The sequence below is a fragment of the Trifolium pratense genome, linkage group LG2 (genome assembly GCF_020283565.1).
Source record: "Trifolium pratense cultivar HEN17-A07 linkage group LG2, ARS_RC_1.1, whole genome shotgun sequence".
NCBI classification, from domain to species: Eukaryota; Viridiplantae; Streptophyta; class Magnoliopsida; order Fabales; family Fabaceae; genus Trifolium; species Trifolium pratense.
The window spans coordinates 3,853,811-3,880,793 of record NC_060060.1 but is presented as its reverse complement, the minus strand read 5'-3'; the positions used below and the strand labels follow the sequence as shown (position 1 = coordinate 3,880,793).

General features: G+C 32.4%; 5 protein-coding genes across 5 annotated transcripts; 4 read left to right on the top strand and 1 right to left on the bottom strand.

Annotated features, from left to right (window-relative positions):
* Positions 1-3,408, bottom strand: LOC123905709 (uncharacterized protein At5g39570). The gene is made up of 2 exons (XM_045955414.1): positions 2,166-3,408; positions 1-361 (listed from the first exon to the last, which is right to left on the bottom strand). Exons 1-2 carry the CDS (start codon positions 3,258-3,260, stop codon positions 275-277), a joined length of 1,182 nt encoding a protein of 393 aa, XP_045811370.1. The 5' UTR covers positions 3,261-3,408; the 3' UTR covers positions 1-274.
* A 7,983-nt stretch (positions 3,409-11,391) lies between these two features.
* Positions 11,392-14,262, top strand: LOC123905708 (pectinesterase 31-like). The gene is made up of 6 exons (XM_045955413.1): positions 11,392-11,710; positions 11,946-12,050; positions 12,778-12,855; positions 13,253-13,440; positions 13,622-13,795; positions 13,937-14,262. The coding sequence occupies exons 1-6, from the start codon at positions 11,468-11,470 to the stop codon at positions 14,097-14,099; spliced, it is 951 nt and encodes a 316-aa protein (XP_045811369.1). The 5' UTR covers positions 11,392-11,467; the 3' UTR covers positions 14,100-14,262.
* A 628-nt stretch (positions 14,263-14,890) lies between these two features.
* On the top strand, positions 14,891-15,457 carry LOC123905707 (G-type lectin S-receptor-like serine/threonine-protein kinase At4g27290). The gene has a single exon (XM_045955412.1). It carries the CDS (start codon positions 14,891-14,893, stop codon positions 15,455-15,457), a length of 567 nt encoding a protein of 188 aa, XP_045811368.1.
* A 147-nt stretch (positions 15,458-15,604) lies between these two features.
* On the top strand, positions 15,605-18,980 carry LOC123905706 (G-type lectin S-receptor-like serine/threonine-protein kinase SD1-1). Its single transcript, XM_045955411.1, has 7 exons — positions 15,605-16,847; positions 17,001-17,117; positions 17,214-17,371; positions 17,446-17,656; positions 17,756-17,993; positions 18,072-18,222; positions 18,363-18,980. Exons 1-7 carry the CDS (start codon positions 16,046-16,048, stop codon positions 18,669-18,671), a joined length of 1,986 nt encoding a protein of 661 aa, XP_045811367.1. The 5' UTR covers positions 15,605-16,045; the 3' UTR covers positions 18,672-18,980.
* A 1,599-nt stretch (positions 18,981-20,579) lies between these two features.
* On the top strand, positions 20,580-22,890 carry LOC123905705. The gene is made up of 5 exons (XM_045955409.1): positions 20,580-20,791; positions 20,881-20,967; positions 21,435-21,584; positions 21,784-21,990; positions 22,556-22,890. Exons 1-5 carry the CDS (start codon positions 20,612-20,614, stop codon positions 22,658-22,660), a joined length of 729 nt encoding a protein of 242 aa, XP_045811365.1. The 5' UTR covers positions 20,580-20,611; the 3' UTR covers positions 22,661-22,890.
* Positions 22,891-26,983: the final 4,093 nt, after the last annotated feature.

Genomic DNA, 26,983 nt, shown 5'->3' with positions numbered 1-26,983 from the left:
TAACACAACAACTCAAATATTATGGATGTTATAATAATACCAAACAGAGAGAAATAGTGTAACACAACAACTCAAACATTAGGGGTATTATAATAACTGAAAAGTCAAACAGCACAACAATACATTTAATTTAGACCAATAGTTTTGAAAGCTCAACATTTCATGGTATAGTCCAGACTCCAAACAAGCATGAAGATATGATATTTGTCAACCCTTTATTTAGTAGGTAATTATGGGATGACTTCCATTAAAACAGAAACGTCGACCATTTTGATTACTCGTCATCATAGCTCTTGCGATAGTGACTCTTGTGGTGATGCTTCTTCCTCCCATCCTCATCTTCGGAGCCATCATCTCCTCCCTGCAATAGTAAGAAAACATCATTTAATGATAATACCAAGGCAAATATTTACAAAATTACAATTACTGAGTAACATTTTGCGCTACTAGAAAAAACCATAAAATGCACATTATTTATTTTTTTAGAATGAAATAAATGCACATAGTAATTGATAAGGTGGGGTTGGGTAGCTCAACTGGTTTGAGCTAAGGGCTAAAAGTATCGGAGAACCCGAGTCCAAACCTAGTGAAGGATAAAATACTAACCTAACAACTAATTACTAATGTTGGCCTTTTAAAAGAAATATTTGATAAATGAAATATTTTTCAGTTCAGCTTATAACCCTTGATTCTTCTTTTCACAGGTTTATCAGAGTAAGTAGGAAAAGCTTCATTATCTTTTTAAACAGTAGTGCATCGAAGTAAACCATTCAAACTCAATCGTATCTACTAAAAAAGAAACAATACAGCTAAATACTGGTATACAGGTTTGTGAACTGTAAGTGTAAACAATAAAGAAGACCAAACTTAAGCATGTCAAATCTATGAAACTAACAAACAACTTATATATCATATAGTATGGCAGAAAGCATAGGATATTCAGCAAGCATTTAAGCTATGTAAATGGCATTGGCAGATAATAGAGTGTAGCGTCTGACTCGCAAAACACTAAAGCAGTATACCAGGTAGCAGTATGGCTGCTTCTTTGATGTTTAGGGAAACAATACAAGGAAATAGAAGAATAAAAAGATGTAAAAATTAAAGACATTCATAACTAATAATGGAAGTTCATTGATATCAATATTCAAACCCAAGAAAACAGAAAAATTTGAGGGCATATTCGAGTGTTTCACTATATAGCAGCTGCTATAGCCACTATTTGGTTGCTATTGAACACACTACAGTAGCTACTCAGAAATGGGGTTTCGCTTAGCAACTAGGACCCACTATTTGGTTGCTATGAGATTGCTACAGTGGCTACTTAGAAACGGAGTTTCATTTAGCACCTAGGAGCCAATACACCATGCAACATAACTATTGACTACATACTACCATTTAAGAATTAGAGCGCTGGGATAATGAGTTTAGTTACATGCTTACTCGAAAAGTGTGTAAAACATTATTTAAGAAATATAAATGTTGCTACAATTGAAGAGTGTGCACAAGTAAATTGTTTCTACAACTAAAAAGAGGGAATGGAAAATTCCACAAATTTCTAAAAGTTGTTGTGCAAAGCTTATCTGCTTATGTAAATAAACATAACTCATGGCATTGGCATATTATAAATTACTTTTATAATCTCTTCCAAACATTTACAAAAGTGTTTATGTCATGAGATAAATATAAACTCCCCTACAATATACCATGTTACCAATTAGTTCAAACAATTACATTGTAATAACAATTTAAGAAGTGAATCATTTAAATCAAAGTAAGGTACACTATTAGGCAAGGCAAAAATACCACCATTTTTCTCAATAATTCAAACTATACCAATTATCAATTCCAAGGAATAGTAAGGGTACTCACACATTTCTTGCATGCATAGAACTCATAAATACCATTTTATTTAACAAGTAAAACTATACCAATTATTAATTCAAAGCAATGTAGTCAAACTAGATCCTACCTAAGATTGGGAGGGGGTGAAAGAACTCGAGGATCATTACACAAATCGAGAGATCCTACTTCGTACACAATACACACACACATATGCATAAAACATTATCATAGAAGACGTAAATAACCCTAAATCAGAAGTCAGAACATCAAAACTAAGTTAATTAAAAATTCATGACCATAAATCCATAAGTAGGAGTACTCACATATTTCTTACGTCCATAGCCCTCATCATCATCATCACCACGCCTCTCAGGACGCTCATAACCATAGCTAGGTTTCTCCTCATCATCGTCATTCCTTCTTCCATATCTAGGTTTCTCCTCATCATCATCATTCCTCCTTCCATAGCTAGGTTTCACCTCATCATCATCATTCCTCCTTCCATAGCTAGGCTTCTCCTCATACTCACTCCTCCCATAGCTAGGTTTCGCCTCATACTCACTCCTTCCACCTCCATACCCTTCTTCCTCCCCATAACCACTCTTCTTCCTCCCACCACCATACCCCGATCCATACTCCGATCCACCACTCTCATACTCATTCCTCCCCCCATAACCTTGATTCTCCTCCTCATTCCTCCCATACTCTTGCTTCCTCCCACCACCATACCCAGATCCATATTCACTCTCCTCCTTCCTCCCACCACCGTACCCCGACCCATATTCACTCTCCTCCTTTCTCCCACCACCGTACCCTGACCCATATTCACTCTCCTCCTTCCTCCCACCATATCCAGACCCATATCCAGATTCTTGCTTCCTCCCACCATAACCAGACCCATATTCACTTTCCTGGGCCCCACCACCATACCCAGATCCAAATTCAGAATCTTGCTTCCTTCCACCACCATAACCAGACCCATATTCACTTTCCTCCTTCCTCCCACCATACCCAGATCCAAATTCACCCTCCTGATCTCCACCACCACCATACCCAGATCCCTGTTTCCTCCCACCACCACTACCACCACCATAACCAGCACCAGCACCAGAAGCACCAGGTCCATGAAACCCAGGTCTAGGTTTAGGTCTAGAATAACTACTATATTCAGTAGCAAGAGCTTCATCACCATAAGCAGAAGGTTGAGCTTGAGATTCAAATTGAGGACGATCATAATCAAAATCATCATTTGAAGAACCTGATGGATAACATGTTTCATCAGAAGGTGGAATTGGACGACCGTATGTAAGGTAAATGTCGTAACCACCACCGTATGGTGTTGGATCGTATTCATCGAAATCATCTACACTTTCATCGTTGTTGTCGTTTCTACGACCACCTCTTCCAAAAAAAGACATTTTTTTTGTTTTTTTGAGTTTGTTTTGAGATCAGAGAGAATGAAATGTGATTGAGAAGAATGAAGATGAATGATTTATTGTCTGAAAAGACAGTGGTGGATAATTTTTGGATCCGGAGTTTGCTCCTGATTTTTGTTTTGTGGGTCCTGATTTTAATTTAATTAATTTCAATAATTGAGGTAATGGAGATTCATTTAAGTGGTTGACTTCTCTCAACAAATACTTCTACATGCGCATCGGTTGAGAATCGAAACCATGACCAAATGGTTAAGAGACTCAAGTATCTACCACTTGTGCCACACTATGGTATGTACCGTTTGGCCCAGCTTTTTTTATGACTTTTCTTGTTATTTTAAGAAGAAGTCAGACCAAACACAAATTGAAATAAGTACCGGAAAAAATAAGGACTTTATTTTTGTGAAAACAATGTACGAGGAGCATGAAAAAAAGTCAAAAATATCAACTTATTTTACCAAGCGCTACTTATTTTCATAGTCCACCCTTCGAATCTGCCCAACACCACTTTTTCAAATTCATTATATTTTAACTGAATTTTGATGACCTTTTTATCGAGTTGTCCGACATAGGGAGGAAGAAATGCAAGATCAAGGAACAAAAAAAAAATGCAAGATCTTAACAAAGCAACCAACTCCAGGATGTTCACCTTCAGTTTCCTTTCAATTATGGTTTGTTTGTCTGTGGCTGGTTTGCAACTATGGCATTTGAAGACATTCTTTGAAAGGAAAAAGCTACTCTAAGTTCCTTCATACGAATTTTGTTCAATTTTTTTTTTCTTCCTTATTTTCTAATTCCGGTTGCCTGGCTATTACTTCGGCATTCAAATATATGATTAGTTCATATTTTTCTTTTACAATTTTGTAGATTTTAGAAACAATAGTTACATTTTAAGGGTTCTTTAATTTATACTAATATTTTCTTTATAACTTCAATTTATAAGCATAGCAGTTATTCTTTTACACTCAATCTAAGAACTGCTTCATTCCTTGATGATTTAATAGTTGACAGAAAATTCCATGAGAATGTTCAAAATACAAATGATGATAAAAGCAGACAGGGAAAACAAAATGCTCAATGCAACATGCAACATGCTTTTCATGTTGTTTGTCAACTCTCTTCTTCCATCTTCTGTTAAACTGCTCTCCTTCAAAAGATAGAGAACATTAATATGATATAATCCTGTAACCAGGGGCGTCTCCGGATTTTAGGAGGCTCTGTGGTAAATATAAAAGTGGCCCCTTAATATAATTTTTTTTTTTTTTAAAAAAAAATTGTCGATTTAAATCACGTATAATATAAAAAAGTCATTTTTATTTTTGTAAACATATAGATTATCAATATTAAACCAATTGCATTAAATCAAATGAGATAAGAAATACAAAATAATTATCTTTGTATATAACGTTAAAAAAGAATCTCCTAATCTAAGGTTAAATTTTATGCAAAGATAAAAATGGACTAAAACTATATTTACGAGTATAGCTAACTAATCTATTGATACTCGTATGATATTATATGAACATTAATAATATATAACTATTAGTTTAGGGCCAAAAAAGTATCTATTAATATACATTTGATATTTTATAGGTATAAATAATATATAAGTAATATTATAGGACCTCGAAATTTTGAGCTGAGGCCCTCAAAATTTTGAGGCCCGATGCCGTCGCACGCCTCGCACATGTGTGCGAGCCGCCACTGCCTGTAACTCAACTTTTTGCTGTATTGTTCAAATGGTTGGGGATCGAACCCATGATCAAATGGTTAAATTTGTAATAAAACCAAAATTGACTGTTTATTAAATTTGTAAATTTTTTTTTACGGTAATTTGTAATAAAACCAAAATTTTTACAAAAAAAATTAAACAATAGATTATCACTTAAAAGTCCTCATTGAGTAGAAAAAACTAATAAATACCAAACAACTTTAACTTTATTTTTAAAGTTCTTTTTTTTTTACTTTAATTATAAAGTAACTTTTAGAGCATAAAAAAGTCGGACCAAACGCACCCTATGTTGGATGGAATAATATTGTTAGGATTTCAGATGTTTTGGTACAGGAGTCTGGTGTATACCCTCAATTAAAATCTCTCTATTTGGGTGGCACTTTATGGTTAAGTGATGAAGGCGTCATAATGTTTGCTTCCATTTTCCCCAATTTGGAGTTGTTTAATTTGAATTCTTGCACTTGCTACCTCAGTTTCAAGATGGGTGATTTATATTCTTGCTCTTGGTTATTTGAAGAAAATTTTAAAGATTTACGGAAACGTTGTAACATTAAGTATTTGAACTTAGCCGACCGGTCAAGTGAAACTACTTTGAAGTTTGAACTTTGTAAGTTGTTTTTATGTTCATTTATAAGTTCTCACGAATAAAAATTGTATCTTCATAAACTATTATCTCATAAAATACCTTAACAAACTTATAAATAATATATAAAAGCTTATTTATTTGTATAAGTTGTTTTGCATAAACTTAAAAGTAAGCCAATTCAAACGAGCCCATAGTGTAATATTTTTATACAATGTACAACACTACAACGTAACACTAGTGTTGTTAAATGGCAGCGCCATGGTGTGGAAGATTTTGAACAACCTCCACAGGCTGCAATGGCGTGTTTATATGACAGATTTAGTATTTCCGGTTAATATTTGCGTAGTATATGTTGAACACTGTTTAGTCTAATTCTGTTTTTTTTTTTTTTTTTTTCTGTTTTAACACTGTTTGAGAGCCTTGTTCAGGCCGTTGGGTCATTATTTTTGTCGTTGTGATCGTTAATTTGCTGTTGTGTGTTGAGAATCATCATTGTTGATTCATTTTGTGTATGATACAGGTTACTAGCTAGAGATCCAGGAAAGATGGTTGCGGTTCAAAGAAATTTAAGCAATTAAGTTTGGAATTAATGAAATAGCTAATACTGGCAATTTTCTAATGCAAGTAGTAGCAACTTAATGTTATTGGTATTTGTTGGATTTACACTTTTTTGGTTATATTATATAGCACATTTTGCTACTTGAATAAGATGCTTTATTTTGTTGTAATATAGAAAGTATGAAGGCATAAATGTTTTTAAATTATAAGAGCATTTCAAAGTTTTGATGAGGCAAATTTGTTTATTTGATAATCAAGAGTGATGTCAAGAAAGTGAATTAATGTGTTTCAAATGATCTAGCTTGAATGATTATTTATTTAAGCTAAATGTCCAAACTAGAAAAATACAAAATTTTCAACAATCTAAAAAGAAAAAAGTATCACAATTTTATTTAGGGTTAATTGCGGATTTAATGTGAAAACAATATAAGTGCTATTCTATTTAAATAGAGAACAATCTAAATCTAATAAGCTAGTAGTAACCAAATTGTGAGGGTTTAGAATTTCGTGGAGTATTTCCATAATTTATGAAGAAAGATGAACCTTATAATACAAGAGGGGTGTGAGTATTATTTCAGTTAAAATTGGGGGGTGCAAAATCAGTAAAAGTACAAATCAAAAAATGTTGTAGAAGTAGGAAAATGGAGGGTATAAAATTTAGTCCGCCCCCAAACTACTTATATGATATTATTATACTATTGGATGCATGTGTAAAATAATTTTACATCGACGATGTATATAAATTAAATTCTTAACTAATCGAGCCTTATTTTAAGAATTTAATTTTATATGCATTGTCGGTATAAAGTTATTTTATACATGCGTCCAATCAAAATATACCAACGCATCATGTATGGTATTTAAAAATGCATATATGTCATGTTCATTAAATGATATAACAACGCATCATTGAATGCATGACAGTTCACAACAATTAAACTCATTACATAATTAGAATACTTTATGAAAATTGTACAAAAAAAGAGTTTAAAGATGATAAGCAGTCAGCATAATGAAAGTTTTTATACAAAACATCCAATAACAAACCACCACTCTTCCATGTCCTATAAGTGGTTTCATAATAATCATACATGAGTAGGGTGATGTGGTAGAAAGATAAAACATTATTGGTTATTTGTGTAATATTGTTTTACCCTGTCTCCTTGTATCCTTTAATCTAACAAAAAATATTATACAAAAATGAAAAATAAAAAACTGTGTTAAACGACGTCGCTATAAGACATTCAATATTTCAATTAGTTCAAAATATTTTAAGCTAATTTGTTTCATTAAGCTAATTGTTTTCTTCTAAGAAAGATGAACCTTATAATACAAGAGGGGTGTGAGTATTATTTCACTTGAAATTATTATAAAAAAATGAAAAACTGTGTTAAACGACGTCGTTATAAGACATTTCAAAATATCTTATAACCGCTTGAGAAAAGTGAAAGAAACAAACTCAACAACATTTTCCCTCGCTTTGCATTTTCATTTTCTCATCTTCAACAATCCTCAACAAACGCTCTCAACATTTTCCTTGAAATTTTCTCTCATGGCTTTCGATCCAAATTGTAACCAGTGCTTGGACATCACACGTTTCAACATTCCAAGTAATAACTTTCCAGCTCCAAGATTGTTCGAAGCAGGGGCGGAGCCAGGAATTAAAACTTGGGGGGACCAAGTCCAACAAGTTTAATTTCGAAGAGAAAAAATAAATTTTAAGTGTTCAATATATACAAATAATTTTAGAATTTATAAGTAAATGAAATAAGTGAATTATTTTTTACCAAACCATCTTTAAACTTAATTTTTTCAATTACATTTAGAATATAGCAGTGCGAAGAAATATATCATGTGAAAAGACAAAAAAACACTTAAAAAGAGATTATAAAAATTATAGTAAAAAAAAATCATTTTGATACAATATTTTTCCAGTAAACGTATCTCTTTTAGAAAGATATTATTAATGATGAGTATTTTTTTAATAAGGTGAATATTTTGGTACTTCGGAATTTAGTTGAATACTCTCATAGATAAAATTGAATGTCATGTCATATTTTATATTAATTATATTAAAATGTCATTTTAAATGCATTTTTGTCTATGAGATATCGATACCTAACTAAATATCACGGTAAAAAAAAAAAATCATATTTTAATAATTCAACATTTATGATTAATGTTGGTGTAAGAATTATTTTATCTATTCATAAATACAAATTAAATCTATGATAAAATGAGAGTAGTAATCTTTCATATATGTCTATTTTAATATTCTTTTATGTGATCAAGGATATGGCTTTTTATCAGCAAAAAGAAAATATGTATACATGCAAATAAAAAATGTACATAAGCCTAATTTAATATTATATCAATATAGTGTAGAAAAAAGTTGGAAATGTTGGGGGGGACTGTGGCCACCCCTTGCCCCTACTGTGGCTCCGCCACTGGTTCGAAGACAATCGCAAAATTCTCATCCGCCGGTATGCAGGTTCAGTAATCGCTCAGGTAAATCATGATTCCAAGCTTCGTTTTCGAATTTCAATTTACTTTTTCATGAATTTCAACTTACCTTTTCAATTTCAAGTTACTTTTGGAATTTCCGTTTTCAGATCCGTTAGCTTGTATTTGTAGAAATGTAAAATGAATGTGTTGATTTCGTTCGGCGAATCTCGTATGACAATTCTTGTTCCGAGTGCTTAGTAATCGCTAAGATTCTTAAGTTACTTTTCAAATTTTCATTATCGCATCCGTTAGCTTCTATTTGTAGAACTGTAAAATTAATGAGTTGATTTCGTTCGTCGAATCTCGGTATGAGAATTCTTGTTTCCAATTTTAGTTTTCAGATCCGTTAGCTTCTATTTGTAGAATTGTAAAATTAATGAGTTGATTTCGTTCTTCGAATCTCGTATGAGAATTCTTGTTTCGAATTTTAGTTTTCGGATCCATTAACTTCTATTTGTAGTTCATTGAATGGTTTAACTGTTATATGAACTTGTTGATTTCATTCGTCGAATCTCATATGAAAAATCTTGTTCACTTAGTAAGATGATAATGGAAACAGATGGGAATAATATTGTTAAGAATTCAGATGTTTGGTACAGGAGTCTGGTGTATACCCTCAATTAAAATCTCTCTATTTGGGTGGCACTCTACGGTTAAGTGATGAAGGCGTCATAATGTTTGCTTCCATTTTCCCCAATTTGGAGCTGTTTAATTTGAATTCTTGCACTTGCTACCTCAATTTCAAGATGGGTGATTTGTATTCTTGCTCTTGGTTATCCGAAGGAAATTATAAAGATTTACGGAAACGTTGTAACATTAAGTATTTGAACTTAGCCGACCGGTCAAGAGTGAAGCTACTTTGAAGTTTGAACTCTGTAAGTTGTTTTTATGTTCATTTATAAGTTCTAACGAATAAAAATTGTATCTTCATAAACTATTGTTTCATAAAATAATACATAAAAGCTTATTTATTTGTATAAGTTGTTTTGCATAAACTTAAAAGTAAGCCAATTCAAACGAGCCCATAGTGTAATATTTTTATACAATGTACAACACTACAACGTAACACTAGTGTTGTTAAATGGCAGCGCCATGGTGTGGAAGATTTTGAACAACCTCCACAGGCTGCAATGGCGTGTTTATATGACAGATTTAATATTTCCTGTTAATATTTGAAGTAGTATATGTTGAACATTGTTTAGTCTAATTTTGTTTTTTTTTCTTCTGTTTCAACACTGTTTGAGAGTCTTGTTCAGGCCGTTGGGTCATTATTTTTGCCGTTGTGATCGTTAATTTGCCGTTGTGTATTGAGAATCATCATTGTTGATTCATTTTGTGTATCCTACAGGTTACTAGATAGAGATCCAGGAAAGATGATTGCGGTTCAAAGAAATTTAAGCAATTAAGTTTGGAATTAAAGAAATAGCTAATACTGGCAATTTTCTAATGCTCAATTGAGTACCTTATTATGTTGTCTACTTTCTCATTCATTTCTTTATTATTATTATTATTATTATTATTATTATTATTATTATTATTATTATTATTATTATTATTATTATTATTATTGTTGTTGTTGTTATTTGCTACGACTAAAAATTTAATGGAAAATGTTATGTAAACACATTTATTTGACAAAAATACAATAAATATACTTTTTTGATTTTTTTAATATTTTTTTGCATACCTCATTTTGCATGCTTGTGAGTGGAAAGAAAGTTGTGTTAAATTTATGTCTCAAAATTTGTGTTTAAATAACACACATCAAATTTAATTTATTGGATTAATGTGAAATTTGATTTCCACTCTTGCAGGTGACTTTTTACTTTTTAGTAAAGTTCTTGTCTTTGGATATAGTTTCCTCATGCTGTTATTTCATACGGTTAAATATTTCTTGTTACCACAAGTAAAAATAGCTTCTTGTAACTTTTTTTTTACTAAAGCATAACATTCATTGATTCAAATAGATAGATACATCGGATACAAGCACAAATTCAATAGTGCTAAAAACAAAAAGGATGAATCTGCGAATAAACTCACGCATCCAAGTTAATAGCATAAAACGACAGACCTACAAATAATGTGACAAAATAAAAGTTACCGAAATATTCATGTCTTCAGATCTTCATCGTTGATGACCTGTCATTGATTGAATTTGTAGTTGATCAAAGTAGATCTGTCAATCTGAACCAAACAAACACCGTAAAAAAAAAGAAAGCAAACGAACGCACGAAGAAGAAGAAAAGAACGACCCAAAACCACCCCTTTTTGAAACAAGAAGAAGAAAACTCTCTAGAAAAAAAGATAGGGCCGGCTGTGTTGGACTTGTAACTTGTTAGTAAAAATTGTTGAAATAACATTTTTTGTAAAATAAACTGTAAACGATAAAATAGATTCTAGGGACAAGCCAGTTGAATCAAATCTCAAAAGTAGGGATTCCAATGATCTAGAATAGAATCAGGTACCAAAGAGAAATTATGCAAAACATAATATTGAATGAGAGAGTTTTTTAGAGAAGAAGATAATTTGTTGAATATTGATTAATTGCTTTTCAAAGTCAGGTACAATGCCTTTAAATACAATCCTAAAGGATAAAAATATAAAATGACTTAAAATAAACTATTATTTAAAATAAACATTGATATTTAATTCCTGATAAACACAGAACAATAAAGAATCTATACTAGTCCTAGATTCTGTTTCTGCATGTCTTTTTCTTTCTCTGCGTTTTGTTTCCGCTACGAACCATATTCAACACTCACAACAATTCAAAAACACATACACACAACCAAAAAAACAATAGTTCCAAAAATGGCACCTTTTGTATTGACAGTGTCACAAGATGGAACAGGGAACTACAGAACAGTACAAGAAGCCATTGATGCCGTGCCACTCGGCAATACTCATAGGACGGTGATAAGGATATCGCCGGGAATCTACCGGCAACCACTATATGTTGCAAAGACTAAGAACTTCATCACTTTCGCTGGTTTGTGTCCTGAGGATACTGTTCTGACATGGAATAATACTGCTAATAAAATTGATCACCACCAAGTAGGTTCATGCATTTTCTTGATGTTATATATATAATCCGACACTTCTGACTGAATGCGTGTCTGGTGTTCCACATGTGCCTATATGTGACACAACACAATACAGCACATGAATAATTTTAATTTCAAATTATTACATGTGTTGTGTCTGGTGTCGGTGTTTGTGTTTCCTCGTTTTGGGAAGTGGGTTTGTGTCAGAATTCAAACTGTTGTCGTTTTGTTGTTGGCTGTTGCAGGGTTCTAAGGTGATAGGGAATGGAACTTTTGGTTGTGGTAGTACTATTGTTGAAGGGGAAGACTTTATTGCTGAGAATATTACTTTTGAAAATTCTTCTCCTCAGGTATGTGATTGTGTTTTTTCAGGTGTTGTTTAGTTAGCTTGTTTCTTTCTCGTTGTTTTGTTCAATGGTATCGGTTCGGTGCAAGGTTTTAAGTTATGGTATGGTCGCGCCAAGATCCTTGATATCGTAAAGATATGCAGTTTTATATGATTGGCACGACCTCAATTGCGGGTCTGTTGTGGTAGCATAAACTTAAAAAAAAAAATAGATATTGCAGTATAAATTTTGGTTTTAGACATTCTTTCAAAAGTCAAAACCATGAATGTTTGCAGATTGAGCATGTACCTATGTACTCAGAGTAGACAAATTTGTGTTTTAGGATTGTTTTGTTATGTGTGATGGATCTATGGCTTTACGTATTACTCAGGATCTTCATAAGCTTTATGCGGATTTCTTTTTGTAAAGAAGGTTTACATCGGTTGTGAGATGACCTGAAAATATATATTTATAAGTGAGGGCAATCCTCACCTTACAAACCGATTTTGTAGGGTTGAGTTAGGTCCAATACCCAATTCTAAGATGGTATCGGAGCCTCCTCCACGATCTGCTAGACCACTTACTATTAGGTTTCTGATCGGGCAATCTACCGTCTACATCTGCGCACCAAGCACAATAGTTCTGGATCACATCTAGGCTGGATGTGAGGGTGTGTCTTACATCGGTTGCAAGATGACCCTGAATATACGAGCCATTCTAAGACTTTTTCCCTTTTTTTCTTTCATGGCAGGGTTCAGGGCAAGCAGTGGCAGTTAGAGTATCAGCAGACAGATGTGCATTTTATAATTGCAGGTTCCTTGGATGGCAGGTAGCTACTAGCATCACTGTATTGATGTAGTATTAGTTTATAAGTTAGATGTGTTTCTTAAATTATTTCATATGGTGATGTATTCATGCTGAATTGCCAAGAAAAATTTGATGATTCTCAATGAATTCATCTTGCTTTTGAGACTCATTAAAACTTGCATTGATTAAATGAATTTTGAGTTGGATTAAGGAATTTTATGAGGTAATATAAGTTTAAAGGGTAATTCAAATTCTTCAATGTAAATTATATTGTCTGAATAATAAATTTGGTGAATTTTTAAAATGAATGGATTTCATGAATTATTTTTCTACTGCTAAATTTAAAAAATTTCAAATCTCATCTCAGAACTATTACAAAAAATGAAATATTTTGCTTAAGCTTCATTGTTATGATGCAGGACACACTTTATTTACATTATGGAAAACAATATTTGAAAGATTGTTATATTGAAGGAAGTGTAGACTTCATTTTTGGTAATAGCACTGCACTCTTGGAGCATTGCCATATCCACTGCAAGTCTGCAGGGTTCATAACCGCACAGAGTAGAAAATCTCCGCACGAAAAAACTGGTTATGTATTCCTAAGGTATGTCACCATGTCTAGTGTTATCATGTTACTATCTATGAAACACTGATACAAACACACAAACCAAACACGACACATATCGGTATCTAACTCCGGTATGTGACACACACCAGACACATATTCAATCTGAAGTGTCAGTGTTACATCCATAAAGTGTAAATGGTTTGCGGTATGATTGCAGATGTGTTATAACAGGCAATGGAGGAAGTTCATATGCATATCTTGGAAGACCATGGGGACCTTTTGGAAGAGTAGTCTTTGCATTTACTTATATGGATCCTTGTATAAAATCTCCTGGTTGGAATAATTGGGGAAAAGTTGAGAATGAAAAAAGTGCTTGCTTCTACGAATACAGGTACATCATTTCTACTATCTCTGTCGCTAAATATAAGTCTCTTTTTTAGAAAATGTCCCTAAATATAAGTTACATTTTTTCCTTCTATATACATCCTTAATTAGTACTACTAAGTACAATAATTTTCTATAAAATTTACAGGTGTTTTGGACCGGGTTTTGTTCCATCGAAACGCGAGAAATGGGCAAGAGTGTTGAAGGATAAAGAAGCTGAGCAATTTCTCATGCATAGCTTCATTGATCCAGAACCACAAAGACCTTGGCTTGCTCAAAGAATGGCCTTAAGGATTCCATATTCTGCTTAGAAATTATGTTAAGGACACTTGAGAGACATGATTGTGATACAAAGTCTAAAACTAAAATAAAACACAAATCTTACAAAGATTTGATGTTTTTAAAACAAGCATGAGTGGACAAGATAAAATGTTATAATTTATCTAATTATTGTGATGTTTTTTTTTATCTGTATCTATATAATCTATTGAAAATGAGGTATCAACTGTACAGTATTGGTACCTTGGTTATTTTGTTGCATCCAGTTTTGTAACATTAATGAAATAGTTTATGTGTCACTTCTAATATTTTATTAGTGTAAAAGAGTTTTACTTGTCGACTTGATCATATCCACCCAAATTAATCTTTTTATTGGGTCCGATCTCGGCTTCTATCTGCCCCTCGTGCTCTGCAAAGGATGGTTACTATTTAAACTATTTTGTAATAGAACCTCTCGAACTCCTTATCGGTCTATTCATTAATTCTTCGGCTCTTACACTCAATTGACCCGAAGTCGTTGATGAACAAGTAGCTAGTAGAGCGTGTATTTAAGAAACAACCAACATAATGTTTTGGACCAAATCTAAGTCCTTAACTTCCAACAACAATAATGAAACAATCATAAATTAAGTGAACTACATACATTTATTTGTAGGACCCTTTATTTAATAATCATAAATAAATTTCCTAAAGTTGAAAAAGTCCCCTAAAATTATTGAACTGGTCATGTTGATGCACTTTAAATTAATTCTAAGGTCATTCACACTTCTTCTACATAATTAAAAACCATTCAACTCATCAAAGCTTCTTCAAAATAAGTTATATGTTGCATAACATGAAAATTTTATTATTTATTTGGTTCTTAATATTTTCCTATACTACAAGAATTTCTACTTCACTAGACACTTTAGCAGTTGGTGAATCTATCAAAGATGGTGAAACTTTAGTTTCATCAAATGGAATTATTGAAGTGGGTTTCTTTAGCCCTCAAAATTCAACACAAAGATTAAGATACTTAGGTATATGGTATAGGAATGTGTCACCTTTAACAGTTGTTTGGGTAGCAAACAATGAAAAACCTCTACAAGATAAATCAGGAGTTTTGAGACTCAATGAAAAAGGGATTCTTTTGCTTCTCAATGATGTAAATAGTACTATTTGGTCATCTAAGATATCAAGCTTAGAAGAAAATAGTACTCAAATTGCTCAGCTCTTGGATAGTGGAAATTTTGTAGTGAAAAATAGAAGGGAAACTGATCAAGACAGGTGTTTGTGGCAGAGTTTTGATTATCCCGGTGATACGTTGATGTCAGGTATTATTGTCTTTATTATCGTAAAATTTGAGTTAGGCTTAACTCAACCTCAAAAAGTAGGCATGTATTCTATATGAGCTGTGCTTTCCTGACATGAAATGAGACAACAAAATTTGACCAGTTCGAATTCATGGTTAATTACAATTAGTAAACGGCAAATGATAGAACAAATGTTGCAATTCATTAATGATCTGGGCAACAAAATTAACCATGATTTTGAATGTCATTAACTACGATTTTCAAGTTTATATTTAGAATATTTGTGGAATCAATGTAGTTATATTTTCTAGCACCTTTTCGAAAGTCTCAAAGTTTGTTTAAAAGTCTACCTCACTATCTTCTTAACAAAGTCTACACCACTCAAGTGATGAGTGGTGTAGATCGGCATGTTTAAATTACATAAAATGTTAGCAAATTTATGATTAAAAAAGACTTTAAAGACTTTTTTGATGGCTTGCTTGCATTTTAAGCTAAATAGGTTTCTAAAAACTCATTGATCTTGTCTATATAAAAAAAAGTTTGGCCTAAGCCTAACGTAGGCTATGCCATATAGATCTTTGTCAGTCGATCTGACATATTTTCACCCCTAATCATAACATTGTGTGAAGATCATGAGTCCATCCTAAAATGATATTAAAAGTTTTGATTATTCTCGTGACACATCAATGTCAGGAATGAAGCTTGGATGGGACTTAGAAACTGGTCTAGAAAGATATATATCATCTTGGAAAAGTGTTGATAATCCTGCTAAGGGGGAAATCACTACAAGAGTTGATCTAAGAGGATATCCACAAGTAATTATGTTCAATGGATCTTCTCATATAATATTTAGATCAGGGCCATGGAATGGTCAATCTTTAGCTGGATCACCAGGTTCAAATTCTGCACTGTCACAAATTTTTGTCTTCAATGAAAAAGAAGTGTACTATGAGTACCAAATTCTTGACTGTTCAATTTTCAGTGTTCTTAAATTAATGCCTTATGGACCTGCACAAAATTTGTTTTGGACAAGTCAATCAAGAAACCGGCAAGTTTTACCGACAAGCGCAGATGAATGTCAAATATATGCATTTTGTGGTGCAAATTCTGTATGTAGTATTGATGGTAATAACCATCCAAATTGTGAATGCATGAAAGGATATGTTCCAAAATTTTCAGAAGAGTGGAATTTAGCATTTTGGTCGAATGGTTGTATTCGAACGAAGGAACTTAGTTATACAGACGGTTTCTTGAAGTACACACTCGTGAAAGTGCCGGACACATCTTCTTCATGGTTTAGTAAGAAGTTGAATCTTGAAGAATGTCGAAATATCTGTCTGAGAAATGGTTCGTGTGTAGCGTATGCAAATATCGATATCCGTAATGGAGGAAGTGGATGTCTGATATGGTTTAATAATCTTATGGATGTGAGGAAATTCTCTAAATGGGGACAAGATCTTTATGTCAGAGTCTCTCCTTCAGAATTAGGTACTCAATTTTATATTTTCTTGCATAGCAAGTTACTAATGTATAGTGATACAAAAAAAAAAAAAAAAAAAAAAAAAAAACTTAGTTTCAATTAAAAGGGTATTTTTTTTGGTACTAAAAAGTTGGTAACTAATCATGTTGTTTATCTTTCAGATCAACATGCAGCAATTGAACACAAAAACAACAAGAATAAGATAGTAGGAATCACATTTGGTGTGATTATTTTTGGATTAATTACATTTTTATCCATATTGACTATTAAAAATCCAGGTATATACACTTACATAATTTACAATCTAATCTAGACACCAAAATAGATCAATCTAATGTGTCATAATGTTTACATATATCCAACCAATCATATAGGGGTTGCAAGAAAGTTTTGCTGCTCAATTTGCAATACAAAACCAAGGAAGGAAGACCTTGATTTAACAACAATCGATTTGTCCGTCTTGGTTAAAGCCACCGACAACTTTTCGAGCAGTAACAAACTCGGAGAAGGTGGTTTTGGACCCGTATACAAGGTGACCAAAATAAACAAATCAATTACTTTTTCTACTTTGGTTAAATACTTTCTAACAATAGCACTTTTGTTTAGGGCACAATGGTAGATGGGCAAGAGATAGCGGTGAAAAGGCTTTCGAAGAAGTCGGGACAAGGGTTGCAGGAATTCAAAAATGAAGTAGCATTGATCGCCAAACTTCAACACCGTAATCTTGTCAAGCTTCTCGGATGTTGCACTCAAGGAGGAGAAACAATGTTGATCTATGAATACATGCCGAACAAAAGTTTGGACTACTTTATTTTTGGTTAGAGCTTTTAAAATTTATTCTAAACATTTGTGATAATTGTAGTTTATGAAATTATGGAGACTGCAAGTGTTATTCTAAATGTGTTTAATTGACCAGATGAAATCGAAAGGATGTCACTAGATTGGACTAAGCGTTTCAACATTATCAGTGGCATTGCCTGGGGACTTCTTTATCTTCATCGTGACTCTAGGTTGAGGATAGTCCACAGAGATCTAAAAGCGAGCAATATATTACTAGATGCAAATTTGGATCCAAAAATATCAGACTTTGGTTTGGCTCGAACATTTTTTGGAGATCAAGTTGAGGCAAACACAAATAGGGTGGCCGGAACATAGTAAGTTAGTTTCTACTTGGTTACGGCTCTTGAATATTATTGCACTGTCAAGTAATACTTTGAAAATTGTATATTCAGTGGTTACATGCCTCCAGAGTACGCTGATCGTGGACATTTCTCTATGAAATCTGATGTCTTTAGTTATGGTGTGATAGTACTCGAGATAGTGTCCGGGAAGAAGAACACGAAATTTTCCGATCCAGAATATTACCACAATCTTCTTGGATATGTAAGTATTACGACCTCACAAACCTACAAAATCAACTTTACAAAAAAGTTTCATACAAAATCAATTTTCGTCACTGCAGAATCAAACATAGTATTTTGAATTATGACCTATTCACACTTATTTGACTCTAACCGTTATAGGCGTGGAGATTATGGTCAGAAGAAAGGGCATTGGAACTATTGGATGAAAGTTTACGGCAACAATGTACGCCTTCTGAAGTCATTCGATGCGTACAAGTGGGATTATTATGCGTTCAACAAAGACCGGAAGATAGGCCAGACATTTCATCTGTGGTTCTAATGCTGAATGGCGAGAAATTATTGCCAAAGCCAAATGTTCCTGGCTTTTACATTGAAAACAATGTAAAACCTGAATTAGATTCTTCGTCTACGGATCATAATCTATTTTCGACAAATGGATTATCCATCACAGTGTTAGTTGCAAGATAGGATATAGAGGCAAGGCACCACTTTCCAACATGAAATACATATCTTACTTTAGATTGTGCTTCATTGTTCAATGGTGGTTTTATTACTTGATAGTGTATTTTCTGTTATAAGCTATCTTTGTTTAATAACAAATATGTAAGATATGAAGAGAAGAATTAATGTCCAATTGTCAATTTCATATAAGTATGTATATTATGATGGTTAGCTTCTTGTTAGATTAGCAAATCTAATTTCACAACAAGTAACAAGTAGTCTAGTGGCTAGAATTTCATCTTAAACTTAATAAATAGAATATCTGAAGTTCAAACTCCTGCTCGTGCATGTACAATTCGATGTTTCTACCAACTGAGTTAAACTCGCGAGGACATATATTATTATACTTTATGTGTGTAATACTAATGGGTTGAAAAAACTCCATTCTTCATATACTCTTTTGCTTCTTTTTTTTTTTTTAAAAAAATATTAATACCTACCATTAAACAACATAGTATTTATTTTCTTAGATTAGATCATGTGTTGGCATGTTGTGCAACGTCTCTCGTACCTTGTTTAGGCTTCTAACACTTGCTTTGCACATTTGGCCAAATTAATATTGCTTCTTAATTTTGGTAATTGCCTACACGCAACCATTTATCAAATGACAAGTGTTTCATATACACCTCTAATGTGGTCCAAATTATTGTAGCATTTTTCTATGTCAAGCCAACTATATCTACCAAACTTGCAAGTATTTGTTAGCTATCAAAGGGAAGTGTAGTAGGGTAACCACATGGACAACCCTTCATTAATTTTAAAAATCAAATAATAAAAAGAATTAGTAAAATTAGATAAAATTAACCTTATTCTCTCTACCAAAAAATAAAAAATTAACCTTATTCTAGGATTAAAATTATGAGAGAATTGTTTTCGTGAGGAATCAGTGTTCGAATCCGATACACTCACTGTTTCTTCTTAAAAAGTGAAATTTCAATCACTAGACTACTTAAAAAAAAATAGAGAATTGTGGAGGGTTCTCTAGTAAAATTAAAACAAGACCCAAATTTGGAAAATTTTGGCCAATGCTTATGATGTTCCTTATTATTATTATTATTAGGAGAATGTTAACTTGTGCCCTTAAGGGCACATGTTAAGAAGATAAATGTGGAAATAATTTATTGAATTTGTGGTGTATTCAATTCTCTAAACATTAAATGTTTTCTATCATTAAATGCTCTATTTCTATTTTTAGCTAGCTTAACATGTGCCCTTAGGGCACAAGTTAACATAACCCTTATTATTATTATTATTATTATTATTATTATTATTATTATTATTATTATTATTATTATTATTATTATTTTGGTAGAGTTATTATTATTATTATATAATTTTATCATCAATAATTGCAAACTTGTAGTCAAAATTATAAATTGTAAACTTATCCAACTGAAGTTGCTTAATATTACACGTATGTTAACTGATTTGTCTTCCTATTCAAACTGTAGTGGCTACTTATCAATCAAGTATGAAATATCTTGTTACATTGTAGTTTATCCAACAAAGTGGTAGGGTTCATGTAAATAAATCTTAGTTTTTTTTTTCTTGACGCAGTAAATAAATCTTAGTTAAGATTGAAAGTTGGGTAGAATCTGAGTTTGAATTCTGACCGAAACAATATTTTTATTAAATTTTATTTATTTCTTGAAGGAACTTTAAATTATTAGATGACCTATTTTTACATGTGAAGCGGATGATAAAATACAAAAATAATAGTTTAATGTTATCCTAAATAAAATTATAAATTTATTTAGAGACTATCCTAAAATAAATCACAATCTAATTTTTTTTTGGGTACATAATCACAATCTAATTTAATTAAATATTAATTAAATATTACATACATATAGGTACAAAAGGAGAGTAGTATTTAGCAATAATATTATTTCATCAATCATCATATTATGGCAAGCAATATTGTGGCTCCTTGGCAATCTTTGCAAGTATTAAAGAATCATAGGTTGAAAAAACATCATAGTTATTTCAATACAAAGAAAACATCATATTCAGTGATTAGGAATGAAAAAACTTCCTCATTCAATTATAGAACCACTGCTAATATTCCTATTTATGAATTGCCAGGGGTATATCAGAGTTTTCATTCATCTTTACAATCTTCATTTTCTAATCCAAACCAATGTTTCTAACACACATGTTTGTTTGTTTTTTGTAGGCTTCCTTTGATCAATATATGGATGATAAACTCAGAGTAGCCAGAGCAGTGTTTCATGACCAAACAAAAACTAAACAGCTAAATGAGGTACTTTTTAAGGAACTATGTCTGTGATTATGTTTAATTTCTTTTAGTAGTATGGTTTTGAATTACGGTTGCGGTTATGCTGCAAATCTTTATATTACAATAATGAAGTCAATGTGGCCACAATTGCATATGCACGTTTTCCGAGATGGATTTCTTCAGTCAACAAATCTATGCATTCACGTAATCACCACTTTGGATTCGTTTGATCAAGATCATGCGATCTAGATTTTAATGTAGATTTTCATCTTTTGAAAAACTAAAATACCGAACTTGAAATATGGACCATATGGATCAAACAGCTACTAGTGTGGTAACCGCGTGATTGTGTGGATTGCTGACCTCAACAAATCCAAATCCGTCGAAAACCTCTAAAATTGGAAACCACGATATTATAGTTGCAGGCCGCAATTTAAAATTATTGCCATGTCACAGTGTTTGTGGTAATTGTGTATATTTTATTTAAACAGGAAGAATGGAGAGTTAAAATGGCTCCTATGCAAGTCTTATTCATGAATGTCCAGCCATCAGCAGATGTAAAGTTAACAATTAAGTCTAATGGTGAAGATTATCCACCTCACATTCCTCATCACATTAGTAAAATTCTTGAAGTTCACTTTGTAAGCACTTTCATTTGAAATACAATATAATTTTGCAATTTTTTTTTTGTTGCTAATTTCTTTATATTAGGTGATCATCGTTAGCATCTTTTAAGATTTTGATAAAAGTCAAATATTTTTAATGGTCTAGCGATTATAATTATTTGACCGTGTAAAATATGTTTATACTGACAGTGCATATTCAATTAAATTATTTCAGATAAAGTGGGAGCTCAAAGGACTCAATACCCTTGACAATGATCCTTACCACTTTAGTTTAGATTTAGATGTAAAAGGTACTATATATCCAGAAAGAAGTGGAAAACATACTTTGCTCAAGAATCAAATAGAGATGAAGATAAGCTTTATTCTTTCTCCAGAAATGGGTTTTATTCCTGAAGATGTCTTACAAACTGCATTTGAAATGGTGAGAGTGCTTTTTTCCTTTTTATTGACATAAGCACTTATAAAACTAATCAAATTTTCTTAAACTAATTTAGACATGTTTGGATTTACTTATTTGAGCTTACCTATTAATATAGACACTTGTGAGACTGTTCGACAGAGCTTATGAAGGCACCTTATGACATGTCCATGTCCATAAGTTGTTTTCAACTTATTTCCATATGTTTATCAAGTTAGCTTATGAAAATAGTTTGTAGTTTATATGAAACAATTTTATTTTATCCTTTGTTATAGGAAATAACTTATACATAAGCACTTATATGAGAAACACTTATCCTATAAGCACTTAATTAGGTGCTTGTGACACTATATTGCAGGGAAATAGCTTATGACATGTCCATAAGTTGTTTTCAACTTATTCCTGTACGATCTTTCAGATAGCTTATATGAAAACAATTTTATTTTATCTTTTGTTATAGAATTAGCTTATACGGAAGGGTGGCCACTTATATTATAAGCGCTTAATTAAGTTGTTTATTGCAATAGGGTCTAAATGTTGATAACATATATTCTGATTAAATTAACAGGTTTTCAAAACAATGTCAAATGAAATGAAGCAGGACTTTAATGGTAGATTATTGGCAGATTATAACAGTTTCAAGAGGTACAAATCAAAGAAGAATTCAGTCTAAACAATGTTGTTCCATTCCATTTGTTGCAAACCTTGACTGCAATTGCTGAGGAGGATTTTTTTTTTCAGCCAATTCAATCAATGGATCACAATTAATAATGTGTGTCATTTTTTAACTGTAAATTAGTCCTGATTAATTTATATAAAAAAAATGACTTTGTATAGTGTTCTTTTTGCAAAGTGTTCCTGGAAAGAATTGTTCAATGTATTTAATTTTATTTCCTCTTTTCATGTTTTCCGTTCTTAAACTTTTAAATATACTTTGATTAAAGGTAAAATAAAAGCTTTACCTTTATACAAAGTTGGCATGTTTTTCTCCAAAAAAAAAAAGTTGGCATGTTTGGCAAGCAATATACTTTGATTAATTGGTTCTATCTGACTTTTTTTATAAGTAAACGATAAAAATATTAAGGACAACTATCGAAGAAGACATATCAAATAAATATATATTTTTGGTACCAGCAGAAGAAACAAAAGAAAAAGAAACTACTCTCTCTCCGTATCACAATATATGTCGTTTTGACACTTTTACACATATTAAGAAATGTAATTAATGTTGTATGGAAAAAAGAGATTATGAGTTGATTTACAAAATTGTTCTTCATTTATGGTATGAAAAGAATAAATTGAAGAATTGAAATAAGAGAAAATAATAAATAGTTAAGGTTATAATAGAAAAAATAACATTAAATGCTTTATTGGTAATATAAAGCGACATATATTGTGGGATCAACTATAGGAGAAGATTCATTTTTGTTAAGAGTCCCACATCGGTTGAGAGATGGTCTGACTAAGTGTTTATATATTAGAGACAATCATCACCTTATAAGCCGGTTTTGTAAGGTTGAGTTAGGCCCAATACTCATTTCTAAGAATTTCATATGGGGGGATCAACTATAGTAGGTTTTAGACCAATTAAATAAATATATGTAGCGTGAGGTTTTAGACCAATTAAGATATTTTTGTTTTGCAAAACAAAAAGACATTTGGATACGAAAAAAATATTTCACAAAAAAATAAATAAAAATAAAAAAATAAAATTTAATTTTGGTTTTATTTGCGAGGAGTTTAGAAACCATCTTGTAAAGCACATTTTGGAATTAGGCGGATATTAATTTCATTCAAAGAGGAAGGCAAGTACCCCCTCTCTAACCACTCCTTTGCAGCCTCGTAGATGTCATTACCACATAAATTTCAAAAATGTTGATAGTAAAGCCGGATTAAGACCATCAGGCCTAGGAGCTTATTATTTGAATGCATTTGGAACAACACGTCTTTTATTTCTTCTCTAGTAATAGGTGCCACCAATCTATCATTATCTTCTTGGGTTACTTTTGGTGCAATGCGTGTCAATATCGGATCATGGATAGTTGCATTAGCTTTAAAAAGATGATCAAAATAATTTTTCGCTACCTCACAAATTTTTGGTTGGGTTCTTACTTCAATAGTCGCCTCATTCATCAATTTCTCAATCTTCTTGGCCCTTAATCTTGCTAATGCCGATGAATGGAAGAATTTTGTATTGAGATCACCTTCTTTTAGCAAGTGTATCTTTGCCCGCTGTCTCCAATATATTTTCTCTTGAATTAAAAGTCTAGCATGTTTTTCCGCTACCTCCTTATACCGTCCAGAATTTATCAAGTCCTGGTTAACCCTCAGTCATTCCATCTCTTCGCTACATTCAATCACTTCCTGCTTGAACCTCATTCTCTTCCTCCTCCCTCATCCCTTGAGTTTATCTGCACAACGAGCTATTCGTCCAATTATCTCTACCTCCCTCCCCCTATGCCATCCATCGTCCACCACCTGCTCAATATATCATCTTCAATTCCTTCGAACAAATATTTTTGAACCTGAAGGAGTAAGTTTTTCCATTTCTGATCATTGGTGAGTTTTGGAGTAGTATGGGGCTATGATCAGAATGAGAGACAATAAGATTAAACAATTTAACATCTGGATACAAACTAAGCCAATGAGAATTTGTCATGGCCCGCTCGAGTCTTTCTTCGTAACATGGGAAGTGCCTCTAATTTTGATCCACGTATAGGGGTATCGATTGAGTTGTATAGCTGTAAGGTCACAATCACTAACTACATTACGAAAGTCATTACATAGTCAGTTGGGGTGAGGATGGGTTCCTTTTTTATCTTCCTGTGACAACAAATCATTAAAATCCTTCACTATGCACCAGGGTAAATCAGACATATCTCTCCTCTCGCAACAACTCCCACGCCTGTCTTCTTCTAGTTCTTTCCCAATAGCCATAGTAACAAGTTAGCCTCCATTCCCCTTTCTCCCAGTCCTCTACTACCTAAAGTGTCTAGAATAGTTCTTGACTCTACATTTTGTTGTTTCTTTCCACATAAAAGATAAATCTCCGCTTCGTCCCTCGACGTCTATTGAGAGATAAGAATCAAATTTTAAATTCACACGAACCCGCTCCATAGTTTGAGCTTTAGACAAAGTTTCTAACAAAAATAAAATATCTAGCCGATGGCCTTGATCAATGTTTCGAAGGTTTGGAATTGCACCCGGGGTGCTCAATCCCTGGCAATTCCAACTAAGGATCTTCATTGGTCCCGGCAGTTCTAGCCACCAGGACCTTCCGATAAAAAAATGCTAGGTTGCTTTTGGAATATTCAAACTGGATGTATCTTCCTCTTCTCTCCTTCTCTTCTTCTCACTTTGGACCTCTAATCAGTTTCCTTCTCGGTCAGCTGCTGCGTTGAAGAATTCAGGGTCGGGTTTGTTTTCTTGTCTGGAAGGCTTGGGTTTTTTCGAGTCGGGTTTTAACTTTTGGTTGGTACGGTTGGCTAAAGATGACTATCCGGCCCGCTTGTCAGTTTTTGTTGTGAAGGTATTGAAAGGGGTGGGTCCTTACTGATGATGAGATGAGAATGCAATTTAAGGTGATGAATTGATTGGGGGGTGTTGATTGGTATGTGTGGGTTTCCGTTTCCGATTTGTTAGTAATTGTGAAGGGAATATTTTGTTTTGTAAAGGATGGGAATTTAAGGTTAGGAATGGTAAATAAAGTGTCCGAAACATTTTAGACATAAGAAAATGATGTTTGGAAAACTATAATTTGTTGTTAAGCATTAGAAAGAGAGAACAAAGAATAGGTGCTTATATTGAATAGGACTGACTGCAGGTCCGTTTCTATAATTTTGGTGGCCTATAGGCGAATTTATAATTTGGGCCTAAATACATGGTATAAAAAAATTGAATTCCTAAAAATTATTGAAGTTTTTATTTAATATTAAAATACTCGTATAAAATCTTACAAAAAAAGAAAAAAAAACACTCGAATATAATAGTTCTTGCGAGAATTTTTAAAACTTCTTTCTATAGAAGCAACAACTACAAGCATAGTTAAGAGAATTCGATAAACAACTGTCAACTGCAATATTTGGATAACAATCTATGACTTTGAAAAACTGAAGAATTTCAATTGTTCACATCAACACATTTGCAACACTTTCAATTCATTAAAAAAAAAAAAAATTCAATCAACTCCTGACAAATCCTTACGACAAAAAACAGTCTTAAAAAATGTGCTAGATTTTTTTAATATATATTATCTAATTGACTCTAAAAGATTTTTCAGGTGATTGTATTTTCTCATTATAATCATTCTCGTCATATTATCTTTTTCTAAAGCTTCGACTCTATACTCATATATTAAATAAAAGATTTTTGACAATATTCATGCTAGAATAGATGCAAAATCTTCATTTCTATACTTTCCAAAGTACATTATACATTCCACTTTTTCATTATAACTTCAATGCACGTTGATTTAGATTACAACTTTTTAAACCTACAATATAATTAAATTTAAAATCTTCAAATGATATTTAGACATATTATTTTTAACACTTAAAATTTTTGGTATTTATTTAATTTATTTTATTGGCATATATAATATACCTCAAAAAAGATTACTTTGCACCCCTAATTTTTAGGGACCTAGGGTGATCGCCCTCTTGGAAGAACGTTGTTCTTTATTAAGTTGACTCAGTGAGTCTCCTGCGTGTTGCATCCGTTTGTGAAGCTCATAGAAAGGATTACATACCTGATCCACATGAAATGAATGGTTTTGCCAATTTCTCATTTTTATTTGTGATAAACAGTCGTTGTATGAAATTTGTGAGGATAAAATTTTTATTTTTTGTCCAAATCTTTATCCTCTAATTTGTCCCGTCCTAAACACAATTTTAAAACCACACATTCATAGACCTAGGCGACACAACTTATTATGCATGACCTTTTGAACTCTTTTCAAATAATATTGCGAGTTTTTTAGTTTGAATACGGATGAAAA